At 39.1% G+C, this 23,097-nt stretch overlaps 1 protein-coding gene across 1 annotated transcript in view; it reads right to left on the reverse strand.

Moving 5' to 3' along the window:
• Positions 1 to 597: 597 nt before the first annotated feature.
• Positions 598 to 23,097, reverse strand: part of QPCT (glutaminyl-peptide cyclotransferase) — a 1,088,038-nt gene continuing 1,065,538 nt past the window's right edge. Inside the window, exon 7 of the mRNA XM_044063686.1 lies at positions 598 to 1,335. Within this exon, the coding sequence (XP_043919621.1) occupies positions 1,190 to 1,335 (146 nt within the window). The 3' untranslated portion in view covers positions 598 to 1,189. The remainder of the gene's footprint in view (positions 1,336 to 23,097) is intronic.

The following is a 23,097-nucleotide window of genomic DNA, read 5'->3' on the forward strand; positions in this document are numbered from 1 at the left end:
ACACACACACACACACACACACACACACACACACACAGAGCAGCATATTTCCGTTGCGCACAGTTAAACTGAAAGCTTTCCAGCTTGGGAACTTGCACAGTTAAGCAGAAACGGCAAAACTTGCACAGATAAACTGAAATGGCACACACTTCCCCCTACTTAATAAGCAGATACATCACCAATTGAAATGGCGAAACAAACCTGCACACATACCCAGCAGTAAAAGAAACATACGAGCAGATAAACTGAAACAGATTTAAACTTTTCTTACTTGGAGGCTGGGCAGACTCAAACTTATGTACATCTGCCGACTGCCACCATTGCTGTTTATGTTTCCCATTTCCCTCCAGTCTAACAAGCAATAGCTGATGTCATTACGCACGCCCCTGTAGGCTGGTGATGTGTGGTGACATCAGCCATAAATTTAAAGTGGTAAACAGCTAATACAAAAAAAAAGAAAAAATGCCGGGAAATTCGGAAATTAAGGGGGTCACTCGGAAATTCATGGCACCCCAATATTTTGCCCTCAAAACAATAAATACAGAGGGATTCGGTATGGTTGAGAGGTAGGAGTTACACTGACAAAAAAAAAGTAAATGAAATTAAAATACTGTTTTCTTCTTATAAAGCAAGCAACAGATAGTGATGTTACGCACTAACAATGATTAGCAAAAACATTTCCCAGTCTTATTGCATGTTCATATGTTTTGCATTATGTCACATACAGTTTATATAATCATATAAACAAACCAAACCTTGTTTTCTCAGTGGTGACGAAACCTTTATAACAATGATGCTCCATATATAAAACTGATTTGGTGGAACAATTAGCACATTAAGAATTGAGGATTACGTTTTATGTCACACTAAACAGTTATAGTAAAAAAAAATAGGTATTTTCATACATTACTGCACTTTTCAAAATGTATGCATTTTAATTTTAAATTATATTATAATAAACACATTATCAAATGTGAGATATATGCTGTTGGTATTCAAATTTTACATGAGAGGATGTTCACCTGTTACTTGCCACTGAAATACAACCTACCCAACATGTGCAGTAGCCTGTCAGGACTCCACACTCTGTCAAGTACTGCTTACTTATTTTATGATGAAGACTAAACATATTATCATTAATAAAAATTACATTTTTCATAATATGGGCACAGAAAACAAAAGCTGAAATCTAAAGCTGAAGGTACTCCATCACAAACACTTGAAGTATCTTGTTAAGGTTCTCAATGGTGGCCGAGTGGAGATTTTCTTCATTGTCATCCATGGTGTGCCATACTCGAGGGAATGGTGATGGTGCCATGACAAGGGCTGAAACACCTACAGAGGACATACATGTTTGGGTTAGTACAGGACTAAGTTACTGTGCCTTTGAGAAGTATGTACTACTTCCATAACTGGATGAAAAACAACTGTCAGAGCCATAGCACATCTTAATGCCACACAGTAAATCACTCTCCAGCTAACAGTATATATGTCTAAAAAAATCAGAACCAAAAATCGCATAATAGTCCAAGTTAAAATATACTGACCATGAATGATTTCCAAGATCATTTCTTACTATGTCCATGGCTGAGGTACTGACATGCTAACGAGAAACACTAAACTGTCTTACAAAGTGGAGAAAAGTAAACAGGCACCTAAAATCCCTGTCACTGTAAGCTTCTAATAGTTGGTGGCAATATTTCTTCTTCTAAAGACATTACATTTTTGGTTTTCTGCCAAGACTAAAATAAATCCAGGCACTTGTGTTATTAGGAAGCTAAGGAGGAACTGTTTAATCAAGAAACATTCACTGAGCATAAACCTGGATATGACCATAAAGAGACAGACAGGCAACTTGGTGAGTAATGCAGTACACCAACAAATTCAAGGCAAAATCCTAAAACCTGCAATCAAGTGCCTTTGCAAGCAGCTATAAAATCACATTGTTACATAAGCAATAACAGACAACTAGCTATGTACAAATGTAAATAAATAAATAAATAAATAATAAATAAATAAATAAATAAATAACTGTTGTAAACAGCAACAATAATGGATCAGTAAGGATTTGTGCTGTACCTAAGTAAGTTCTACAAAGTTGGGCTAGGGTGTTTATAGATGAAAATGAGTTTATATACACCATACCAACATTTGTAGTAAACTTTATTCCTAATACACAGCGTCATCTCTGCTGGTCACATGACGAATAGTTTATTCTAAACATCTTATAATCAAAGCACTTTTAGAGCAGCTATTACACTTAAAAAGGTGGCAGTAAGTGTGCCATGTATAACTCCAGGTTGCACAAATCTGTGTTTAGGTTAACAGGTTCATCACTTTTCAGTTTCTAAGATACTGGTCTTCTTGAAGGTACTGTGTAATGTATCCATTACATTTTTGCTGTTACTGACAACTGTTTATAGTATTATTATTCCTGATATGCTGTTAGCCTCTCCAGCACTGACTTAGAGGCACAAACTTTCAGAGAGGATTGGCAGACTGTTTATATAGGCTCCCCTACACATACATTGAGGTGAAATTGCTCGAACGTCAGTAGAACAAAAAAATGAACAGCATAACACTGAATGCTTTTTCCCATAAGAAATCATTGCTGGTGTGTTTTCTAATTGTGAAATGGCAATAATTCACTTATTTAAGGAATTTTTTCCCCTTCTTCAAGTTGGTGCGACCATGGAGTTGGTGTGTGTGTGTATGTATGTATGTATATATATATATATATATATATATATATATATATATATATATATATATATATATATATATCTATATTTGGGGTGGGGGGCTTGCCCCCACATGGGGGGTGCAGAGGGGCTTGCTGACCTGCAAAAACCAAAAGAGGAGTTTTTCACCCTTTTGAATATAGGCATTTTTTGTTTCATTCGTTTGGAAAGTTGGCTTGCAGGAAGTCTGTGTTTCATAGTAGAACTGTTTATAAAACAGCCAAAGGCATCCTTTAAGTTACCCATAACTAATAGAATACAATGACAATTCCTGAAGCTTTTCCAAATGTCTTAGGTTTTTCAACCCTATGATTTTTCTAGTGAAAAATCACTGTACTTTTTCAAGCTATTTCAGCTGGCTTGTTTGAAGGGTCCAGAATGCATTACCATATTCAATAATGGCTCACATGAGTGAGGTATAAAGCAACACAAAAACATCCCTGAAGTGGCTAGACAAGCTCTTAAGAATTAAATGGGCTGCAGAATATACTCTTCTGACTTTGCAAATGTACATTGGTCAATGTTTACCCCAATCTCTACCATTTCCGTATCTATAAATGGTAATTATGTACTTGCCATAAATGTTGGATCCTTTCATCCTCATCCATCTGATATGACTTATAGGTCTTTGGGCTGCTTCTCCGATCTAAGTCAGCAAAACTAGTCCTCCAGCCTTGGCCTCCTATAATTATTTCCCCACCCATAACGCACCTGGGTGTAAAGCTACCTCAGATTAAGTTTGCTGCCCCATAATAGAAAGATATGAGAAAAATGGAAGCTGGAGAGAGCATATATAATCCTTCAGGTCCTCTGAAAATGACAATTTGGGAAGGGGTTGGAGGGATGGATGTCATATCAGAAGGACAAAGACAAAAGGATCCAGCATTATGGCAAGAACATAACTACAGTATCTTATTCATCTTGTCTGTCCGATCCGACTTATGATTCAGAATTTCTGGCTAACAACTACCTGGGTGGTATCATGACAGGAGACCTTTGACGATTGTGGCTCTGAAGGAAGCCCTAGACCTCGAAATGATGCCCAACATGCAATGCTTTAAGAAGATGTGCAACTTAGACCAAGAAGCTACAGAGCAAATTTCATAAACAGATGAGTTATTGAAGGAGGCAGTAAAGATGGCAACATACCTTGTAGAAGAAGCTTTTGGATTACAAGGCAAGGGGTGATTATAACTTTAATAAATGAAAGAAATACAACGAGAGAGCCACCAGGAGAGAAACAGAGTGATTCTGGAAACTTTGGAACTAAGTTTGTGTGAGGCAAAAGACACAAATAGTTGAAATCTAAGGGATTTAATACTGTGCAGATAGAATCTGAGTTGTCTATGGACATCCAAGGTATGGAGAATGTGCTCTCGTTTACTGGAGTGGTTAGGAAAAAATACTGGTAGGTGGATAGACTGGTTCAGAATTGTTCAAGATGCCACCTTAGGAACAAAGAATGGATTCATGAGTAGGAATAATCTATTTTAATGAAATACTATATATATGGACTAACAGTGGACAATGCTTGTAATTCTGATATCCTTCTGGCTAAGGTGATTGCCAGTAAAAATAAAGTCTTCCAAGAAAAAAACTTCAAAGAAGTGGAATACACTGGTTCAAAGGGCAGTGTCTTGTTAATGTTTCATGAACTAAGTTAATCTCTCAAGGAGGGACTGGTTCTCTGACTAGGGAGTGAAGTAAAAAGGTTCTCTTAAGAAAGGTTCTATATTGTCCATAAGAAGCGTGTGAGCAGCTAAGTATCTTGAATCAAATCCATTATGAAAATTTGAGATGGTGGCCATCTGTACTTCAGTAGATGAAAAACTTAAGCCCGAGTCAAACAAATGAACAAGAAAAATGAGAACATGTGGAACTGAAGCAGTAGGATGATCCAACCCCATAGATGTTTCCCAAACAGAAAAACACTTCCATTTGCTGAAGCAAAGTTTGTGTGTTGATTCCTTTTTGTGATGCAGAGAGTACACAAACCACTCCTTGTGACAGGAAAGGGTCAGTGGCTCTCACAGGAACTGGAGAAACCACACAGTTAGATTGCAGAGGTCCAAGTGAGGCAATCTGGATGGGTGAGATAACAGATCCTTCCTGCAAGCCAGGAGCCTGGAAGGCTCTTTGAGGTAGGGCCTTAATGGGGGAAACCAAATTTACTGAGGCAGTAAGATGTAATGAGGATTATTGTGGCTTTGTATCTCAAGACCTTCTGTAGGAACTGGGGTAACCGCAGAAGCCAAGAACAGTGTAAAGAATTTCAGTGGGGCACTGTCTGACTACAGCATTTCTCAGGAGCTGTTCTTTAGGGGGAATTAAGCCAAATAAGTTGCTGCATTTTGTATTGATTGGCAAGGCAAAGACGTTACAGGAAGGGTAGAATATCTTCTGCACTGATGGGTTGAGAGGCCACTCATGAGGCATCAGAAGTGATTTGCTAAGCTTGTCAGCAAAACCACTAAGCTTTCCCAGAAAGTCAATTGCTATCAGAAGTGATATAATGTCATTGCCAGACACTCATGTTTTATAGGTTCATAGGTTCATAGGTTTATACTAGGCTATCTGCCCGAGGGCATTTATAAGCCTAGCCATAGTTTTGTGGCTTACGCCACCTAGTGGAGAAACTATGCCCATATTTAGTATTAGCTCTGTGTGCTGGTGTGACCCTGAGTAACCCCCCCTGGGTGTATCTGCGATCTCCCATCCATTGTTTTGTCACAGGGATATGATCTGCTTTCCTCTTGCTTGTTGATGTATCATACTACCATCATATTGTTGGTTTAGATAGAAATCACTACTAGAGGCAAAAAGTCCTGAAGTTCCAGCAAAGCGAGGAAGACAGATCTCATCTCTATTATATTAATTTGAAGACTGGCCTTCTTTTGGATCCATGTACCTTAGACTATCCTCCCCTGAAAATACCCCCCAACCTTAATGAGGAGGCAACCACAGGGACTACTGCACATAGGATGGGCAGGGTAAAAGGTCTCCCTGCCAGTAATGAGGAAGTCAGCCACCGTTATAACTAAAGTCTGGAGAAAGATATTGAGGCAGATGGATTGTACTGGACCATGAGGTTGGATGAACCCATAAGTACTAGTACGCTGGGGACCAACGGTACTGGTAATGAATGAAACTGAAGATGATTTTGGATACCAGCTCTCAAATTTTGAACTCTGTCCATGGTTACAAACACTGTGCAAATGGTTGTGTCCAGCTGACATCCTATGAATTGGATTGGCTGAATAGGTACCATCTTTGACTTCTTGCAGTTTACTGATGTGCCCAAGTACAGGCAAAGCTCAAGCAAGCAGTCCCTTGCAGCAATCAAGGCCTTTCTTATTGTATCACTCAGGAATCAGATGTCCAGGTATGGAAACACATGAATCCCTTGCAATCTAAGATAGGCTGCAACTACCGCCATAAACATGGTGAAAAAGTGTGGACTGTGGTGAGACCAAAGGCAGAACTTTAAACTGAAAATGACTGTCTCCTTTCTAGATGCATAAAAATCTCCTTGAGGTTTGGCTGTTTTTATATGTAGATAACCATCCTGGAGATCTACTGAATACATCCAATTGTTTGCCCTCATTCCCTCCAGTAGAGCTCTTTTGAGTGTGTACCTTTAACTCCTAGTGGGTGTGGCTTCAGCCTTTAATGCTCATTAACTGAGCTCAAATATCAAAACAATTGTGTTTGCCATCATGTATGCTTCAGGATAAAATATTCCGATGCATTGTATGTAACATGGTTTTGAAATTATTAATGTAAATATGAACAGGCAATATTTAGTAATGAGTTTAAGACAAGGCAATATTGTTTGCACTGAGACCATCCTGAACTGGGTCTTTCTTATATATGTGTTTAGATAGCTGAAGTCCAGAAATGGCCTGAGGTCTTTTCTTGGGAACCAAAAAGAATATCTAATAATAGCCTGAATTTGTCTGGGGTCTGATAAGTCGACCTGAATGTCTTGTTTTTGAATAAGGGAAATTCTTTGCCTTTTGGCTGCTTTTTGTTGATGGGGTAGTATGTCTGGCAGTGACCAGTTTGAAGGGGGGAGGCATGAAAAGGGAATTGTATAATCTCAGGATGTTATAGTTCTTACCCAAGGTCCTGAGTGATGGCTAACCACGCTTGTGGGCAGGAAGATAAATGACATTGACTGCTTCCAGAAGGAAGCAGTTGGGGAGTCCTTCAGGGATAGTTATGCTGCCTGTCAGAGAAGGTCCCACAATAACTATGATTCTGTTGACCACCTCTACCTCTGGGTCTGTGCCCATTGGGCTGCCTCTATCAGTGGTGGAGTCGCCAGAACCCCAGGAATTTGGGCCCCTTTTGATTCCTGTTGTAAAATCACTGGGACTTTCAAACTTCACAAATACAGCAAACAGCTTCTTCCTGTACCTCTCATATTTTGCATTTTTTCTTAGACATATGTCCAGAGACGACCCATCAAAAGGGGCAATAGAAACGGTTGCTTTGAAATTGTTCACAAACATCCCAGAGAAGGAGACAGGCACGATGCTTTAGCCACATGAAAAGGTTGGGCAATATTAAAAATTGTGCCCAAGGTTGTCTCCAACTGCTTTCTAGATTATGGGGTGAATGGCTTCTTCTGAAAGGCTAACACTTGCTTTACTAAATCTCCCTCTGGAAGCAGTTCATATGAATGGCATAATTAAAGGTCCTAAGACCAAAGGTGCTTGAAGTTAATACCTGCTTCCTCATGCAGTCCATTTCCTTAGCATCCAAAGATCCCAACAAAGGAATTTCCCTGTCCCCAATCTTGGCTCTAAAGCTGACACTGGCGTTGTTCTGTCTAGGGCTGAAGCACTCAAGGCTCAGGACAGCTCCAAAAATCTCAGAGTCTATCCCATGCCCTGAACTTTGACCCTGACCTCTTTGCTCAGAGACCCTATGTGATCTGATGGTGTTGGAGACAAAAGGGGGAGGGACACCACTGCAGTCAAAGTTGCCCAAGCTCTCGGCTCAGAGAAGGTCCATTTGTGGGTATCACATGGAGTCATGGGCACTAGACCCAATGGGCAGACTGGAGAAGGAGATACTAGCATTGGGACCTGTCCTAGAGCCTCTGGTGGGCTTGGAAACCCCCCATCTGAATCTGTGTCTTAAAAAACTTTCACATCATCCTGTCAACATCACCTTCCAAAAGACTTTTCAATGATCGAAAGAACTTGAAGGAGGAAGGCCAAGGAAAGGGAACAGAAAGACCAGTGTATCAACCAGTCTTGGAGGACTGGAGAATGCAGCCAAGTACTGGTCAGCTCCAGAGAAAATCTGCATGGAACTAAGGGCAACTGAATCCAAATTGGTTCCTTGACAATAGGAACAATGTGAGAGATGGCATTAAATGCCAAACTGCCTTAAATCCCAGATCTTTACTGAATACAAATCTTAGCACTTAGCACTTTCATCTTGTCTTTACAAAGGACTTCATATTAGAGTTAGGTTACAGGAAATTATACCACACTTTAAACAAAAAAAAGATTCTACCAATCACATCAGTCACCTACTGAATAATTAATCAATTCATGACATCAATTATATATAAAAAAAGATTCTACCAATCACATCAGTCGCCTACTGAATAATTAATCAATTTATGGCATCAATTATAAAAGTTCTAAAACACTTAAAGAACACCTAGAAACCAAAATTTAAATGTCTTATATTTTTAGTGTTTCTGCCAAGCATTTGTTTCTTTTCCCTTTTTATATCATTCAAATGTTCATAGATCCTGTCTTTTAAGCTACTTGTTTATCTTGTTCAGCATTTTTTGTGGGGAAAACTAATAGGAAATTAAAAATAACACTGTAATAAAAAATCATTAATAAGCAGTAAACATTTGACTATAAACAGATATTTAGAAGTTAACAATCTACAATAAAGATAAGAACTTTTTTTCGTATAGGTAACTTACGGGTGAAAGGCAGTAGAAAACTTCCTGGAAAAGCACAAAATAAAAACAAGGAGCTAGTCTAATCAGAAAGCTAAACTTGGGTGATTGAAGAAAAAAGATACAATAGTTATGTAGAAAAACTCCAAAAATTTGTTCAAAAAGGTTGAGCAATGTCACTTATCTCTAAGATGAGAGCTGAGCCCTCAGATCCTGTCCAAACCAAAGAGTCGACAAACGAGATCTAAAGTGCTGTATGGACTAAAGGGAATTATGGGTAGGGGAGAAACCTGAGCCCTGGATCCAATAGCTTGAAAAAGGTTTCAATATCAGATACAATCAGATCTGATAGGCCATTCACTGAATCAGGCAGAAAAGACAACATCAGATTTAATCTGTTGGCCCAAATTATGGTGTATCAAATTTGAAATGGGATCCAGAATCTCAAGAGCATGTAACAGGTGAGGCCACAGGAAAGGGAAACAAACTTTTCTGGGCCAGAAGAGGAAATAAGCATTACAGTCTCTCTTCAATGGGCTGCATATTGCAGAAACTTGATTATCAAGTGTGTTGGAAGATAAACACACAAGAAGATACAAGGCCTACCATGAAGTAGAGCTTCCCTCTGTAACTGTCCCTTGGGAGGGGCAAAAAAAGCTGCTGCATTTGGTGTTGAAGGGGGTCACAAAGATATCGCAGCATGGCTGGACCCAGTGGCTGAAAATCCATGCAACCACCGACAGATTGTGAGATCACTTATGAGGTATCAGAATGCTCCTGCTCCGACTGTCCTCTAGAATGCTGTATTTCCCCAGAATGTACACTGCCATCAGACAGCATTGCAAGGACATCGCCCACTGCCACATCCTCACAGCCTCTTAACACAGGGAATAGAATAAGGTTCACCCTTGTTTGTCTACATGCCAAACTACTGCGACGCTGCTGGACTGGACAGTGATCACACATTTGGGATGTAGCTGTGAAAAGCCAGCAATGACTGGTGGACTGCTCCCATCTGCAAAACAGTGATGTATAGATAGGTCCTTGACTGGGAATAGGCACCTTGGACCATCTTCCCTTCGTAATGTCCCCAAACCCAGGATGGAAGCATCCGTGGTCCCTGTGGCTGTGAGCTGGTTAAGAGCAAAGAGATATCCTGAAGAAACATGATCTGATGTCAGCCACCATGAGATATGACATTCATGAGTGTTTATTTATTTATTTATTTTTATTTTATTTTACATTTGTTGACTGGGCTAGTCCAGCTGGATATATGTCCATTTTCAGCAGAGGCCCAGGGAGAAAAGCTCCTCAAAAACACAGTAAAATTTATATATAAAAATAACAATATTTCCCAGGTACAGGTACAATACAAGATTAAGCTATTTTATACATGATAGATTTTACAGATGTGGGTACATTAATATATAAGCAAATATTTTCACTTCAAAACATGTTTGATTACAGAATCATATGACTTGTAACATTTGTTAACATAGGTAGGTAGTGTTGATGACATTTTAGGGATATTGATGAAGAGATTTTAATAAAATATAAGACCTGTTATCTTTATGGTTTTCAATAGGCAATTAGTATATACAGTTAATAAGACAGGTGTCTTTGTAAAAAAAAAAAAGCATGAGTAGTTAGTCTGGGTTCACACAGGGGCATAACCAATGTTGGTGAAAAGAAAAGGAAAATGAATCTGGGAAGTTGTCACAGACCACTGGACTGAAAGAGTCCACTGAAGAACCCTCATGAAGAACCTGGCTAGAGGAACAACAGAGATTGCACTGGCTATCAGACAGAGAAGATGAAGAACTAAGGAAACAGGTGGCCTTTGAAACAACATAATTTGACTGTCTTGAAATCATAGATTTGTTGAAACCTACTCTAATGACCAAGGTCAGTTGCAGTAAGCAGCCAGTCATTCATGTATGGGAAGACCCAGAATCCCTGCAGCTTGAACCAAGCTGATATCACTGCTATACATTTGGTGTACATCCAGGGAGCTGTGGTGAGGCCAAAGGACAGTGCATGAAACTGGCAGTGAATTGCTCTTGGGCTGAACTGTGGGAACTTCCTGGAATTCCTTGCTAGGTTTATGTGATAGCAACCATTTTTAAGTCCACTGAACACATCCAATCGTCCTTCCTCCAGTAAGACAAAATGGACAGCAGCATTACCATTTGGAACATTGTCTGTTTGATGACATTTAACTTGCTTAGGCCCAAAATGGGTCTGAGGTCCTTGGTTTTCTTTAGCACAAAATAAAATCTTGAACAGCCCTCTGCTCCTCTCTGGTTTAGAGGGATATCTTGGATGACTCAATTTATTAATAAATTTCGAATCTCTGCTGCTTCCCTTCATTGGTGGGGTGGTAAGTCTGTATGGCATTGTTGTGTGAGATTTATGGTAAACTGAAAAGGAATGGTATAGCCTCTAGAGATGAAGTCTCAATACCCAAGCATCTGATGTGATGGTCTTCCATGCTTGAGGGTGGACAGCCACGCACCCCTGACTCCCTCCATGGTGCAGCAGTTTGGTAAAGTTTCAGGACTGTTGGAAGGGCTTGCCAGAGAAAGGTCCTTCGAAGCCCTGATTCTGACCCCCCTCCACCTCGAGGGCACCTATTCTTACAGTGTCCTGAAAAACTGTTGCAACTTGGAGTTTCCTCTCCTCTCTGGTTTAAGACATTCCTCTGCAGGGTGGAAAAGCAAATTCCCACAGTAGACAATGGCTTGGCATTCTGTTCCAAATTATCTGGGTCCATCAAAATAGATGTTAAGGAAAGATGCTATGAAGCATTCTGTAAAATTACATATGTGCATCTAGGCATGACTGTGGACTGCAATGCTGGTGCTTGCTACACCATCCCTTGCATTTGAAATGAGTCCACTGGAAGCATCTGATATAGACTGCACTGTAGTCAACTGAGTCTCCAAGGTTTTACGAGACTTGATAAAAGGCTGAGATGCCACCAACTTAGTAATGTTAGAGATTAAGTCTCTCTGAGGCATAGTCAAATGTGCCATATAGTTCTGAACATGGAGGCCAAATGTGACTGAAGCATATGAGTTCTTCCCAAACTGGTCGAACACCCATGACTCTCTGTTTGGTGGGGTGAACTGAAGCACTCTTCTTCAGAGATTTCTTTCTTCATGGCTGTTTCAACCACAACAGCACTGACTGCAGGACCCAGAAGGGCCTATCCTTGTTGGGACCTAAACTTTATCAGATATGCATAGTATTGGCTCCACCACATCGGCTTCTCTCCATGCCCTCGTGGACACAAGTTCGATGAGTGTGTCTGGGGAGTTACCATCTAAGATGTCGACAGGCCCTCACGAAAAGCTTCTGGAAAACTGACTCCTCAAGGTAATGGGCTACAGCAGTCCAACCTCCTCAATGTGTCATTAATTCAATGAAATCACTGAAGGAGGCATCATCACAGGGGGGATTAGGGATCCCTCCCCCTTCATTAAAGTTGGAATCTTCAGTCAAGGATTCCTCAGAGGAATCCAAGTGTTTCCTCTTACACGGATTATTTTGTGTACCTACTTGGGGGGGCAAGGGGAACACTGAAGCAACAAGGGAGTCCCAAGTCTGGAGTTACTGGTAAGCTTTTAGTATGGGCTATCCCTGGACAAGTTCATGTGAATCCAAAACACTATAAGGATGAGAGATTAGGCTGGATCTGACACCGAATATGATGATCCCATCTCTGAAAGAGACAATATCCTCTCTGCAATGTCAAATGCTGAAGCCGAGGTGAGACATCTTGGAGAGGACCCTCCTCAGTCTGTAAACCTAGGAGAAATCCCTGCTTTAGCCACTTACCTAGCTGGGACAGATGTCTAGACTGGTGACAAGCTGTCAAGGGCTGATGCACTCAGGGGGCAAGGACAGCTCCAATGACCTCTGTCGACCCCAAACCTGGGCTCCCAGCCCAAGCCCAATGGCTCTGGGATGCAGATGACTCTGACAGCACTGGAATCAAATACATCAGGGCAATAGCTGGTGTAGGAGTTGGCCAAGCTTTCAACAGCAGAGAAGGAACAATTCAGGTTGGTGTCAGATCCAGGGTCACAGGTTCTGAAGGATGGACCAGAGAAGGAACAAACAGTAATGAAGCAAGATGGGCAGCTCTCTCTACCCCAGGAGCTAAGGGAGAGGGCATGATCCTCAGGTCTATCTGGGCCTTTAAGAAAGTTCATATTAATTTGTCCAGATCTGATTCCTTAATAATCTAGGAGGACCTTACAAACCAAGAAGAAGCCATCAAAGCTGGTTTACTGAGTCAGTGCAAGGGCTGCTCAAATTCTTGGGTCCTGAAAGGGGAAGACTAGACCAAACGAGAAGAACGCTCTGGGGAGAACTATAGATCTGGCATAATGGCCATAAAGAGGGAGTGGTGCTAACCAGATGCAGAACTGCCAAAAAAATGGACTTACAATGTACAACCATAGCAACTTGAGCTGCTCCACTGTCAGAGCTGGCAAACGTGGTGCTTTGTACTGAAAAGTTATTGATACCAGAGTCATAACAAAAGTCAAGGAGGCCAAGGGTCTTGAGGCCTTTGGCTCTGCCTCATTCTCAATGGAAGACTCAACAGGCCATTTTCTGTCCTCTCTTCTTCTCTACTCCCTCCTCTCTCTTTTGTGTCTTTGTCCTTTTCCTTATCCTGGTCCTTCTTTTTCTTCATTGACTTCTTTGATAGAGAGAGTGAAAAAGAAGCCTGGGAAGACAGCAGAAAAGATGGGAAGCATATCCTTCATGATGAGCTTCACCCTATGGTCAGCCAAGGCCCAAGCCCTGATCGAAGTACAGGCCTGGCAGTTGCAATTCAAGTGTGTTACCCATAAATAATATACACAACTTTCAAGAGAATCCTGAAGGTGTAGTTTATGACCACACCCCAAACACTTAGGGGAAAAGCCCTACGTTTTATCCACAGCAATTCTAACAAGTAAAGCATACACATGGGAAAATACTATAGGGACAGCAGCACACAGAATAAATAGAGTCCAATGACTTCCACAAAACTCTAACACAAGAAGGGGTTTGACAGTATAGCAATACAACAAACATATTTAAGGAACCACTTGCTTAAGGCAAAGAAAAACAGTTGTGCTGAAAAAAAAACTAACTCTTAGTACTGAGATTGGAGAGAAACAGAAGATGGCAGGTGCGAGCAGGTCTCACATGCCTAACAGCTAGAAAGATACAGCGAAGGAAAAGAAGGAAGATTCCTTCTAATTATCTATATAACCCCTTCCTTTTTTGTGGGGACAGTAACTAACAATGAAAAGAAGAAACTGCAAAAGGAAAAATACAGCACAGCCATTGGCACTTCTGTTCTTTGTAAAAGCATGTCCGACAACAATGAGAGGCTAAAATGATCCGAGGAGAATTAGGTGCACACAGAATTATGGGAGAGGAGGTGGAGTTTCAGAGGTGAAGATTCTGAACTACCAGCCTCCGATCTGATAACCCACTGGTTGAGGTGAACAGAAAAGATAACGCTGAATTATAATGTATTAAAAAGCTTATATATAAAGTATAAATACAGACTTAATACTAAGGGAGGCCACATTATGTGTCTGGGAATTATACAAGGGTGAGAGGATGAGAGAAGACATTGCTCATTTGTTTTTCACTGCAGGAAGGGGGTTCTTTTCTTGGTCTTTAGGTGAAGACATCCAGACAGATCACACAAACCAGTATGCTAAATATGTCTGACATTCATTCTGTGAGTTGGTCAGAAATGCACTACTGCTTTCACAAACAAGGTACATGGCACAATGCATAGCTTTATTTTCAAGCCATGTTTAGTGCAGTTTATTTGTTATGGTAGGGTCACTTAAACTTTACAGAATTCTGTACTGCAGTAAAATCCTTTAACCTATTTACTATCCAAGAGTATCTTTAAGTAGTTCTTGCACAGAATAATGTCGACATTAAGGTGCAACCACTATGCAAAGAAGATGATGAAATTCACCAGGAGGAAGAGCCACTGAAGATGCCTGCATGAAGCTGTAGCTGTGATCCAGAGGTGGCAGCCTACAGTAATGCAGCATCTGAGTACTAAACTTACACATCTTGGTACCAGCCTAGAATGAAACACAGATAAAGGAGTTGCTACAGTTTCTAAGGAAGCAACTTTTGCATAGTAATCACAGGACAGTGGGAATGGTAACAATACAGTGACAGAGACAGAGCAGATAATAACTCCAGCCAGATCTTTAGTGATGGTGTACAATTCATAAGTTTTCCAGTCACTGTAGCTTACCCATGCATCTGACCACTGCTGTTATTTCTGAATCAGTTTGATTTTACTTTTAGATTAAAGATGTCTTTACTGTGATCTATCTTTGTTTCATAAGGTATTATCATGGGTCGAGAGCAGAAGATGCTAGTATGGTAGCTACGACATTCCCATGCTAGTTAATTTTGTACTATGTATTCCACATTGTTTCCATTAACATAGTTAATATATTTGAGCATATTTATTTGATATTCACTAGTTTATGCTGTTGATGTTTGGCTATTTAACATCCTCTATCATGACTGTGCTTTCGTTTAGTTTTAGAATATTTGAGTTTATTTAATATTGCTTAGTTTACATTGTCCATGTTTGAGTAGATGAAATCCCCATTAGGATTGTATTTTTATACCCTGGAGTTCAGTCAATAATCCTCTTGCTCTTTAGAGAACAAAGATGTAGTGTAGGTTTCTATAAAATTACATTCAACTTATTTTTTATTTTTAGATTCTAGAGTCAATGGGCTTTCTTGGCTTCTGGCGTTTAGATGTCCTTTTGCAAAGACTTGAAACATCACCACATATCCTTTCAGATATGCAGCTGGGAAACAAGTACACATGAATACATGCATTTACATTTCAGTAATCACAGAAATACCAATATTTTTAAGCTGAGGAAAGCATATAAATCATCCATTTTATTTTTGATTTTACTGTCATTTAGCAAGGAGACCTTCACTTCTAATTTTTTTATCCAATACATTTTTCATTTTTTTATGGGAGAAATTTGAAAAAAAGTCTACAAAAGCAATACAGGGACAAAACAGTTACTGTGTACTACATATACTTCCCAGAAATACGGGCGAAGCCCCCCATGTGTACAAAAAAAAAAAAGCTGTCAGTCATTCCAGGCTGACAGACATTAAATCCCCTGTCTGATATCATGGCCTTATTCATTCAATGACTGAGGGCCAAAATTTTGCTTGATATGCTGATGCCATCTGAGGTGTTGTGAAGATTCCCCTAAGCAGATGGGTTTTAACTATGCTTACTAGGACATTGCATCAGTCACCAATGTGTGCATATCCAAGAAGGAAGCCTTCTTACAATTTTCATTCAAACATTAACAATTATGCCATAATCACATTTAATCCTTATTAACCTGCTTGAGATACCCATAGTTTTAGTTACAGAGAGCAAGACACTCTCACAAACTCCTTGCAAAGTCCAGTAAGGTCACTGGCTGTTTTACGCACATTGAAGGTATCAATTCATAGGAGGTTTCTGGATTTACCACATCACAGTTTATTTGTTTGCATAAGTATCTGCCTACTTCTTAACCATGCAAGTCCACTAAACCTTTTTATTTCAGGAGTGAACTGGGACCACTATCTGACTCGCTCAGAATTACACAGTAAGCAAATGGAGATGGAGAGAATCAATACTAAGAGTACCACCTGAAACTCATCATTAGGTCATAACTAAATATGTTGCATTAAATGACAGAGAATGCAATGCTTATCTTATGAACACTTGAATCTGCCTTAGTAAAGCTTTAATGTCAAGTATTTTGCTTTTAACTACCATGCTACACTGTGTATGCATGATTTATTGTGGTCAAGGAGATGTCTGTGTAATGTGTTAGGACTATGAGATAATGTTTTTGTTGAACTTAAGACTTCTCAAGGTACAAGTAAAGCTTTTATGGATATATTCCTCAGAAAAGTGGTAGGTGTGTAGACACTCAAAGGGTATGGATGATCTTCAGAGTTTACCATCAATATTCTAGATATGACTCTTGGAGATATTTAAGGTCATGTCAAAAAGGAGTGCATTTTATTTGAGTATGAGAGAGTTTTTACACTGCCAGAGATAACTGCCATCTATTAATTCTATTAAAATTAGTTCATGTAAGTGCTTCAGTACCTAATCCAAAGTAAGCTCTTTCTATGTCGAAATATAATTCAGACAAAAGAGTACTGCTAGACAAAACCTAATATGACTCTTGTCAAAGAGGCACTTAATTCTCATAGTACATTTTCTTTTTAAACAAATTATGTGAGCTCTGCTTTATCTGTTTACATGTATCCCTTAACAAAATATTAAGTAACAGTACTAAATGGAGATTTTTCTCATTTTTGTACATGAGGTCAGGGTGTCACTTCAACAGTGGCAGTCATCTAGAGAGACAATGTACACACCATCGGGTAGCTGGCTATATGGATATTACTTTTACACACACACATACACACACACACACACACACACACACACACACACACACACACACACACACACATACATACACGATATATATATATATATATATATATATATATATATATATATATATATATATATATATATATATGTGCATGCATGTGATGTGTATATATGGATGGTAAACAATTTGTCAGTGTACGCACCTTGTCACATGCTGAAATGTTGTCAGTGGTACAGCTGATCAAATTATATAATGGTCGAATTTCAGCAGACTGACCTTTACATAACTCAGGGGTTTTCCTCGTTCTATGAGGTTGTGTGACCCTGGCGTTAGTATATATTTAATTTCCGGGTGTGATGATGGGGCTGGTGCCTTGAGGTGTGTGAGGGTAAAGCTCTCACGTAAAAGTTGTTTTTTTTTGTTTTAGTTTTATTAATCGCAAATGTAACCAACTGGTTTACATTTGTGATTACTTTTTTAAATTATTTTGCTGGTGATAACTGATGAGTTTATTTGGTGTTTTGAACAGTCTCATCAGCTAGTATTCATTATAGACACACACACACACACACACACACACACATATATATATATATATATATATATATATATATATATGTACTTATATATCTGACGCGCACACACACACACACACACACACACACACACACACACATATATATATATATATATATATATATATACACACACACACACACACACACACACACACACACACACACACACACACACACACACACACACACACACACACACCTGTGTGTGGGTGTGGATAAAATACTCAAAAAAAAAAAGCTACATCAAACTTTTTTTGTAGGATGGCATGCCCATCTGCATCCTGCATACTGCTGTTAACTGTACATACCAACTTGGAAATCGTGTTACAGTGGGGAAAGAGCAGATTCTATACTTGCCACTGGTTTAGCAACTGTACACAAAAATTGTAATGTGTGATCAGCTGAATTTTGATCAGACGTACCAGCTTGTTTTCCTTTTGGCCACCTGAAGTCTCAATCAACCAGATGCTATGTTTATTTATATTTACAAATACAGAAATATGTAGTTGTACACATTAACAAGCCAGTAGATGGGTCTATGTTTATCCATCGAATGACATCTGCATCAAATGGCTAAACATTGAACCCTGTCCATCGAACGTTCATTCAGCAAACAGGAAAGTAACTAGTTGGCCAACACTTCCCTGTCTGCCCTTTTACCAACTGCAGTGCTGTCTCGGAGTTGATATATACAGTTGGGGGTGTGTGTGGGGGTCAAAGCCCCCCACCTGGGTAGGTTGGAAATACTGCTGTGTGTGAAGCAGGAAGTGTTGGCTAACTAGTAACTCTTCCTGTCGAAAAAATGATCACTCACTGAATGAATGTTCAATGGACAGGGTTTGACCTTTAGCAGTTCTATGCAAATGTCATTCGACAGTTAATCAGACCCCCTATAGATACATGAATGAATACAAGTACATATTTCTATATTTATAAATATGTACAAGACAATCACTATTTTGTTCCAACAACTCCCACCTTCTTTCAGGAATGTTGTTTCAACCATAGAAGACCTTTTCAGTGCCTATTATTTGTATTATCCTAAGCTGTCTAAGGTGTATAAAGTTCTTTGGCAACTAAAATCGTGAATAATGATAGGTTTAGTTAAGACTGGGAATGAGGCTTGGAGACTCTAACTACCTTGTGAACTTTAGCTGAAATTAATCTTTATGTCCAGGTATGCCATACACTTCAAAAGATTATGTTTTTTTTTTCAGATGGCGGTACACCTTCTTCAATGGACTTTCTCTTCCTTGAATCTGACATGTTAAAGGTGTGAACATGAATGTTTGGGAACACTGTACCATATTTTTGGAAGTGAACTAAAGACATCTATAAAGACATGTTGTAAAGAGCTATGGTCAGGCAGGGTAGTACTTACACCCAAACTATTCCTCATACGACTCATTTCTTTTTCATAATTGTGGACAGCTCATAGGCAGTTGTTAAAGTTACTGGTGACAGCAGGGAAGAAAGTTAATATTAAAGTGTGCAAGAAAAAAGGATCCCCTAGAGCGGAAAAGGTGGATATGTTAATGAAAGAAACACATAAACTGGTGCTGGGGACTAAAGATATTAGGCTTAAGGAGAAGGGCAGAATGAACTGGGCACTTTGGAATCCTCATTAATCGGAAGGCATTGAGAACTATCACATTTCTTGTAAAATGTTGTTGTTCCATGTTTAAAAAGGAACAGTTTCTTACTATACCTCAGTGGCTCCCTAATGTGTCGGTTAACTGAAACATTATACATGATTATTTTGCTGAGTTTACAATATGTAATTGCTATAATTGACACTTGAGGTCTGCTGTTTATTTTTGTTCATGTTGTTATTCTATTGATGGGTTTCATGTTTTTGCTTTTTAATAAAGTTAAAAAAAGTATAATGCAACATAGCAGACCCTGTAAAGTGACTGTAAAAGTCTTCACTGGGCAGGTATGCAAAACTACAATATTTTTGTTCCTCTTTGAGCATTTTGGCATCAGTTCCAGAAAATTACATTTGGATATTTAGCTATAACATGCACCTAAGATTGGCACTTTACCTTTGACAATATAAATGCAGCTGAGTGCTGACACTGCTAACGCCGGTCACACCAAATTGCCACTGTCTGTAAAGGCAGCTTTAATGGTGGCATATTTCCAGTACAAAAACATCCCCTTTCCATGGAAGTATAAATAATTTATACTGTCTGACATAATAATAGCTCAATACAGATACACTCTAGGCATGTACTGTATTTCCTTTCTTTTTCCTTTATTTTTTTAAACACATCAACTTGTGACTTAGGCAGTTTTACATTTATACAAAGTAATCAAAGTGTATTAACAAATTAATATTAATAAACATTATACTTCACATACATTGCTATATATCATACAACCTAAGCAACATTACATAAATTATTCAAATATTATCTTTATTAAACCATCACTTACTATATAAGCAATCATACATTTATATAAATGAAAACAAACCACACTGACACAATCCTAGTTGCAAGCATATTACATCACAAACTATACTGACACACTCCCATTTGCAAACATTATAAATCACTTATAATCTACCCAATTAATTTCAGTCAAACATTACAAAAGTCGCCAAGTCCTGCCTTCTTTTAAACCTCATTCTTCCCCTGTATTATTCCCACAGTTCCCATTTATTCCTATCCGGTTTGCTCCAACCCTTTTCTAAAGATCTCAATTCCAGTTATATACTATATTCACTACTTCTAGTATAGTTGATTTAGATTTTGATTTCCATTTTCTAGCAACTGAATTTTTTGGCAGCCACCATAATTAGACACAGCAAGGCCTTACCATGTCTAGGGAATTATGATTTTGTATAACAGCTCAGAAAAATCATTTCCCTCATCACACCAATCCGCCCACCCAGCATCTCCGACAGTGGATCCCGCGGGGAATCAAGTCTGCCAACCTACCACACTCCTAGAAAACATGTTCCCAAGTACCTCTTTCCTCCCTGTCACACCTCCAACATTTGCTGTCTACCTGAGGAAAAGTTCTCTGGAGTCTACTTGGGGTATAAAATATCTATAAACATTTCCAAGCAAAAATCGTAAATCTTCCAGATTTTGTTGCATATTTGGGAGACATACATATATCTTCCTATTGCTTTTTTGTGAATTGTTTATCCAGTCTCTCTTCCCAATCCTTTCTAACCTTCTCTGATTGATTCTTATAGTTATAATGAAATATTTTATATGCTCTACTTATTATTTCTCTTTAATGGCAGCTTCTGTTCTAGATTATACTAAAAACTCTACCAGTGTTGGTCTTTCATTTAGGATCCCCCTTTTTCTTTCTCTTTGTCTATACTCTGATATCAATCCTTGATAGGGAAGGCAATCTGGTAACCTGCAGCACAAAGGAATTCCTGGCCTCTTCCCTTTCTGTTATCTTTCCCTCTCTAGATATTTGCTCCCAATCCATTAGTTCCTTTGCCAGTTTTCTCCAATAAATTATAGCCCCTTCTTGCCTACTGTCTACATCCCTAACTGCAGTCATCCCTATCGGCAGAACCTCCTTTCTTTATTCCCATTTTAGCATAGCTCTTAGAATACTTTACTGCTACTTTATGGATATAATATTCTGCATGATTACTGTTATTCCCCTTAAAAGCCTGCATCCGAAATCCTAGTCTTTCCTTATTTCTTGAGCTTCCACCCAGTTTCAACATAATCCCTTTCCACTTTGAATAATAGCTTTCTGCTTTGCTATGTATAGCAGCCTTAACTGTGTAGCTCTGAAATACCTCTTCAAATTGGGTAATCCCAATCTGCCCTGTTGTACTGGAAGAATCAGCTTATCCCACTTGACTCTTGCCATTTCCACTCCCAGATAAAGTCCTTCAGCTCTTTATTAATTGCTATCCCCAGCTTCTCCTCTGGTTGCTAAAAATATGCTTGACTGTATGTAAGACTGAAGGGACTAAAAACATTTTGACCGCTTGTATCTTCCTATCCATATCCGTATAACAAAGCTTCCACTTTCTCAGTTTTTGTATTATCTTTTAAGTTTCTTCCCACATATCCTTAGCTGCCAAACCAGAATCATTCTTAATCCATACTCCTAAACACTTCATTTCATCATGTCCAAATAAATACAGATATTGCTAAACCAATTCATGTGTGGGTACATAATTTATTGCTATTGCCTTTGTTTTAGCTTCATTAAGTTTGTATCCCGAAAAGATCTGAATCTGTCTCAAAATATTCCACAACATTGTAATGTCTCTTTCTGGTTTTGTCAGGTATAAGATAATATCTGCAAATACAGCCATCTTTTATTGACTACCATACCAATTATATCCTTGAATTTTTGAGTCCCTTATTTTCTTTGCCAGTGGCTCTAAATATAATGCAAATAATAAAGGGGAAAGATGATGACACCCCTGCCTGGTTCCTCTGCTCAAATAGAAATTAGGCATGCACTGTATTTCCCAACCTCAAAAGAAGTCGTATAATAGCACTTAATGAAACAAGAATGCTAGTCTGAAATAGTAAGATGACTGAGTATCCAAACACCACAAATAAAATCAGAAACAATAAATGCCACAGTAGAAAAACCACTGACACAGGACTCAAAGCAGCAGTCACAGCAATTTAATTCCAACTTAGCGCTTTGGCACCAAGCCTTCAACGAATATAAATTCATACAAATTTCCAACAGTATATATATACATATAAAATTCAATACAATCAAACAATTAATCAATCTAAATTAACCTAGGTCAACTGAACAGTGGTAAGAACTTTATCCCTCTATTTCACTGGAGCCTATACAACTCTGACGTTTGCCTGTAGTGAAAAAATAGAAATGGCCAAAGTAATGTATTTCAGTTTTTTTTCTTGTTCATAGGTAGGTACTAGGCTATCTGCTAAAAGCATTTAAAGCCTAGCCAGAATGCGTTGGCTTTCGTCGCCCCCCTTAGATTAGTTCCCTGTGCCTCTGTCCAGCAGAGCCACCAATGTGATCCCCGGGGTAAACCTTCTGTTTCCCATCCTCGTCAAGGTTTCTTTTGAAGAGTGTTAGTGAGGAGCTCTGCCTAATGTAGATTGGAATCTTGTTCCAACGCATGGGAAGTCTCTGGGACAGGAATCTATCCCTCCAGCATATCCTATTTATTGTTGTGGTGAGGTTTAGATCACTAGAGCATGTGGCTCGAGGGGATAAGGTTTTCTTTAGGTGGAGCATGTCCATCAATTCTGGGTTGGACATGGCCTTGTATGTCAGGCAGAGATCACCTCTGAGTAGGCAGTATGCAACCAAGTACAGCTGGAGTTTCTTCAGTCGAGCTGCATAGGGCATCTGTTTGAGGCCAGTGATCCTCTT

The sequence above is a fragment of the Protopterus annectens genome, chromosome 1.part0 (assembly GCF_019279795.1).
Source record: "Protopterus annectens isolate FY-2018-M chromosome 1.part0, PAN1.0, whole genome shotgun sequence".
Taxonomy (NCBI): Eukaryota; Metazoa; Chordata; order Ceratodontiformes; family Protopteridae; genus Protopterus; species Protopterus annectens.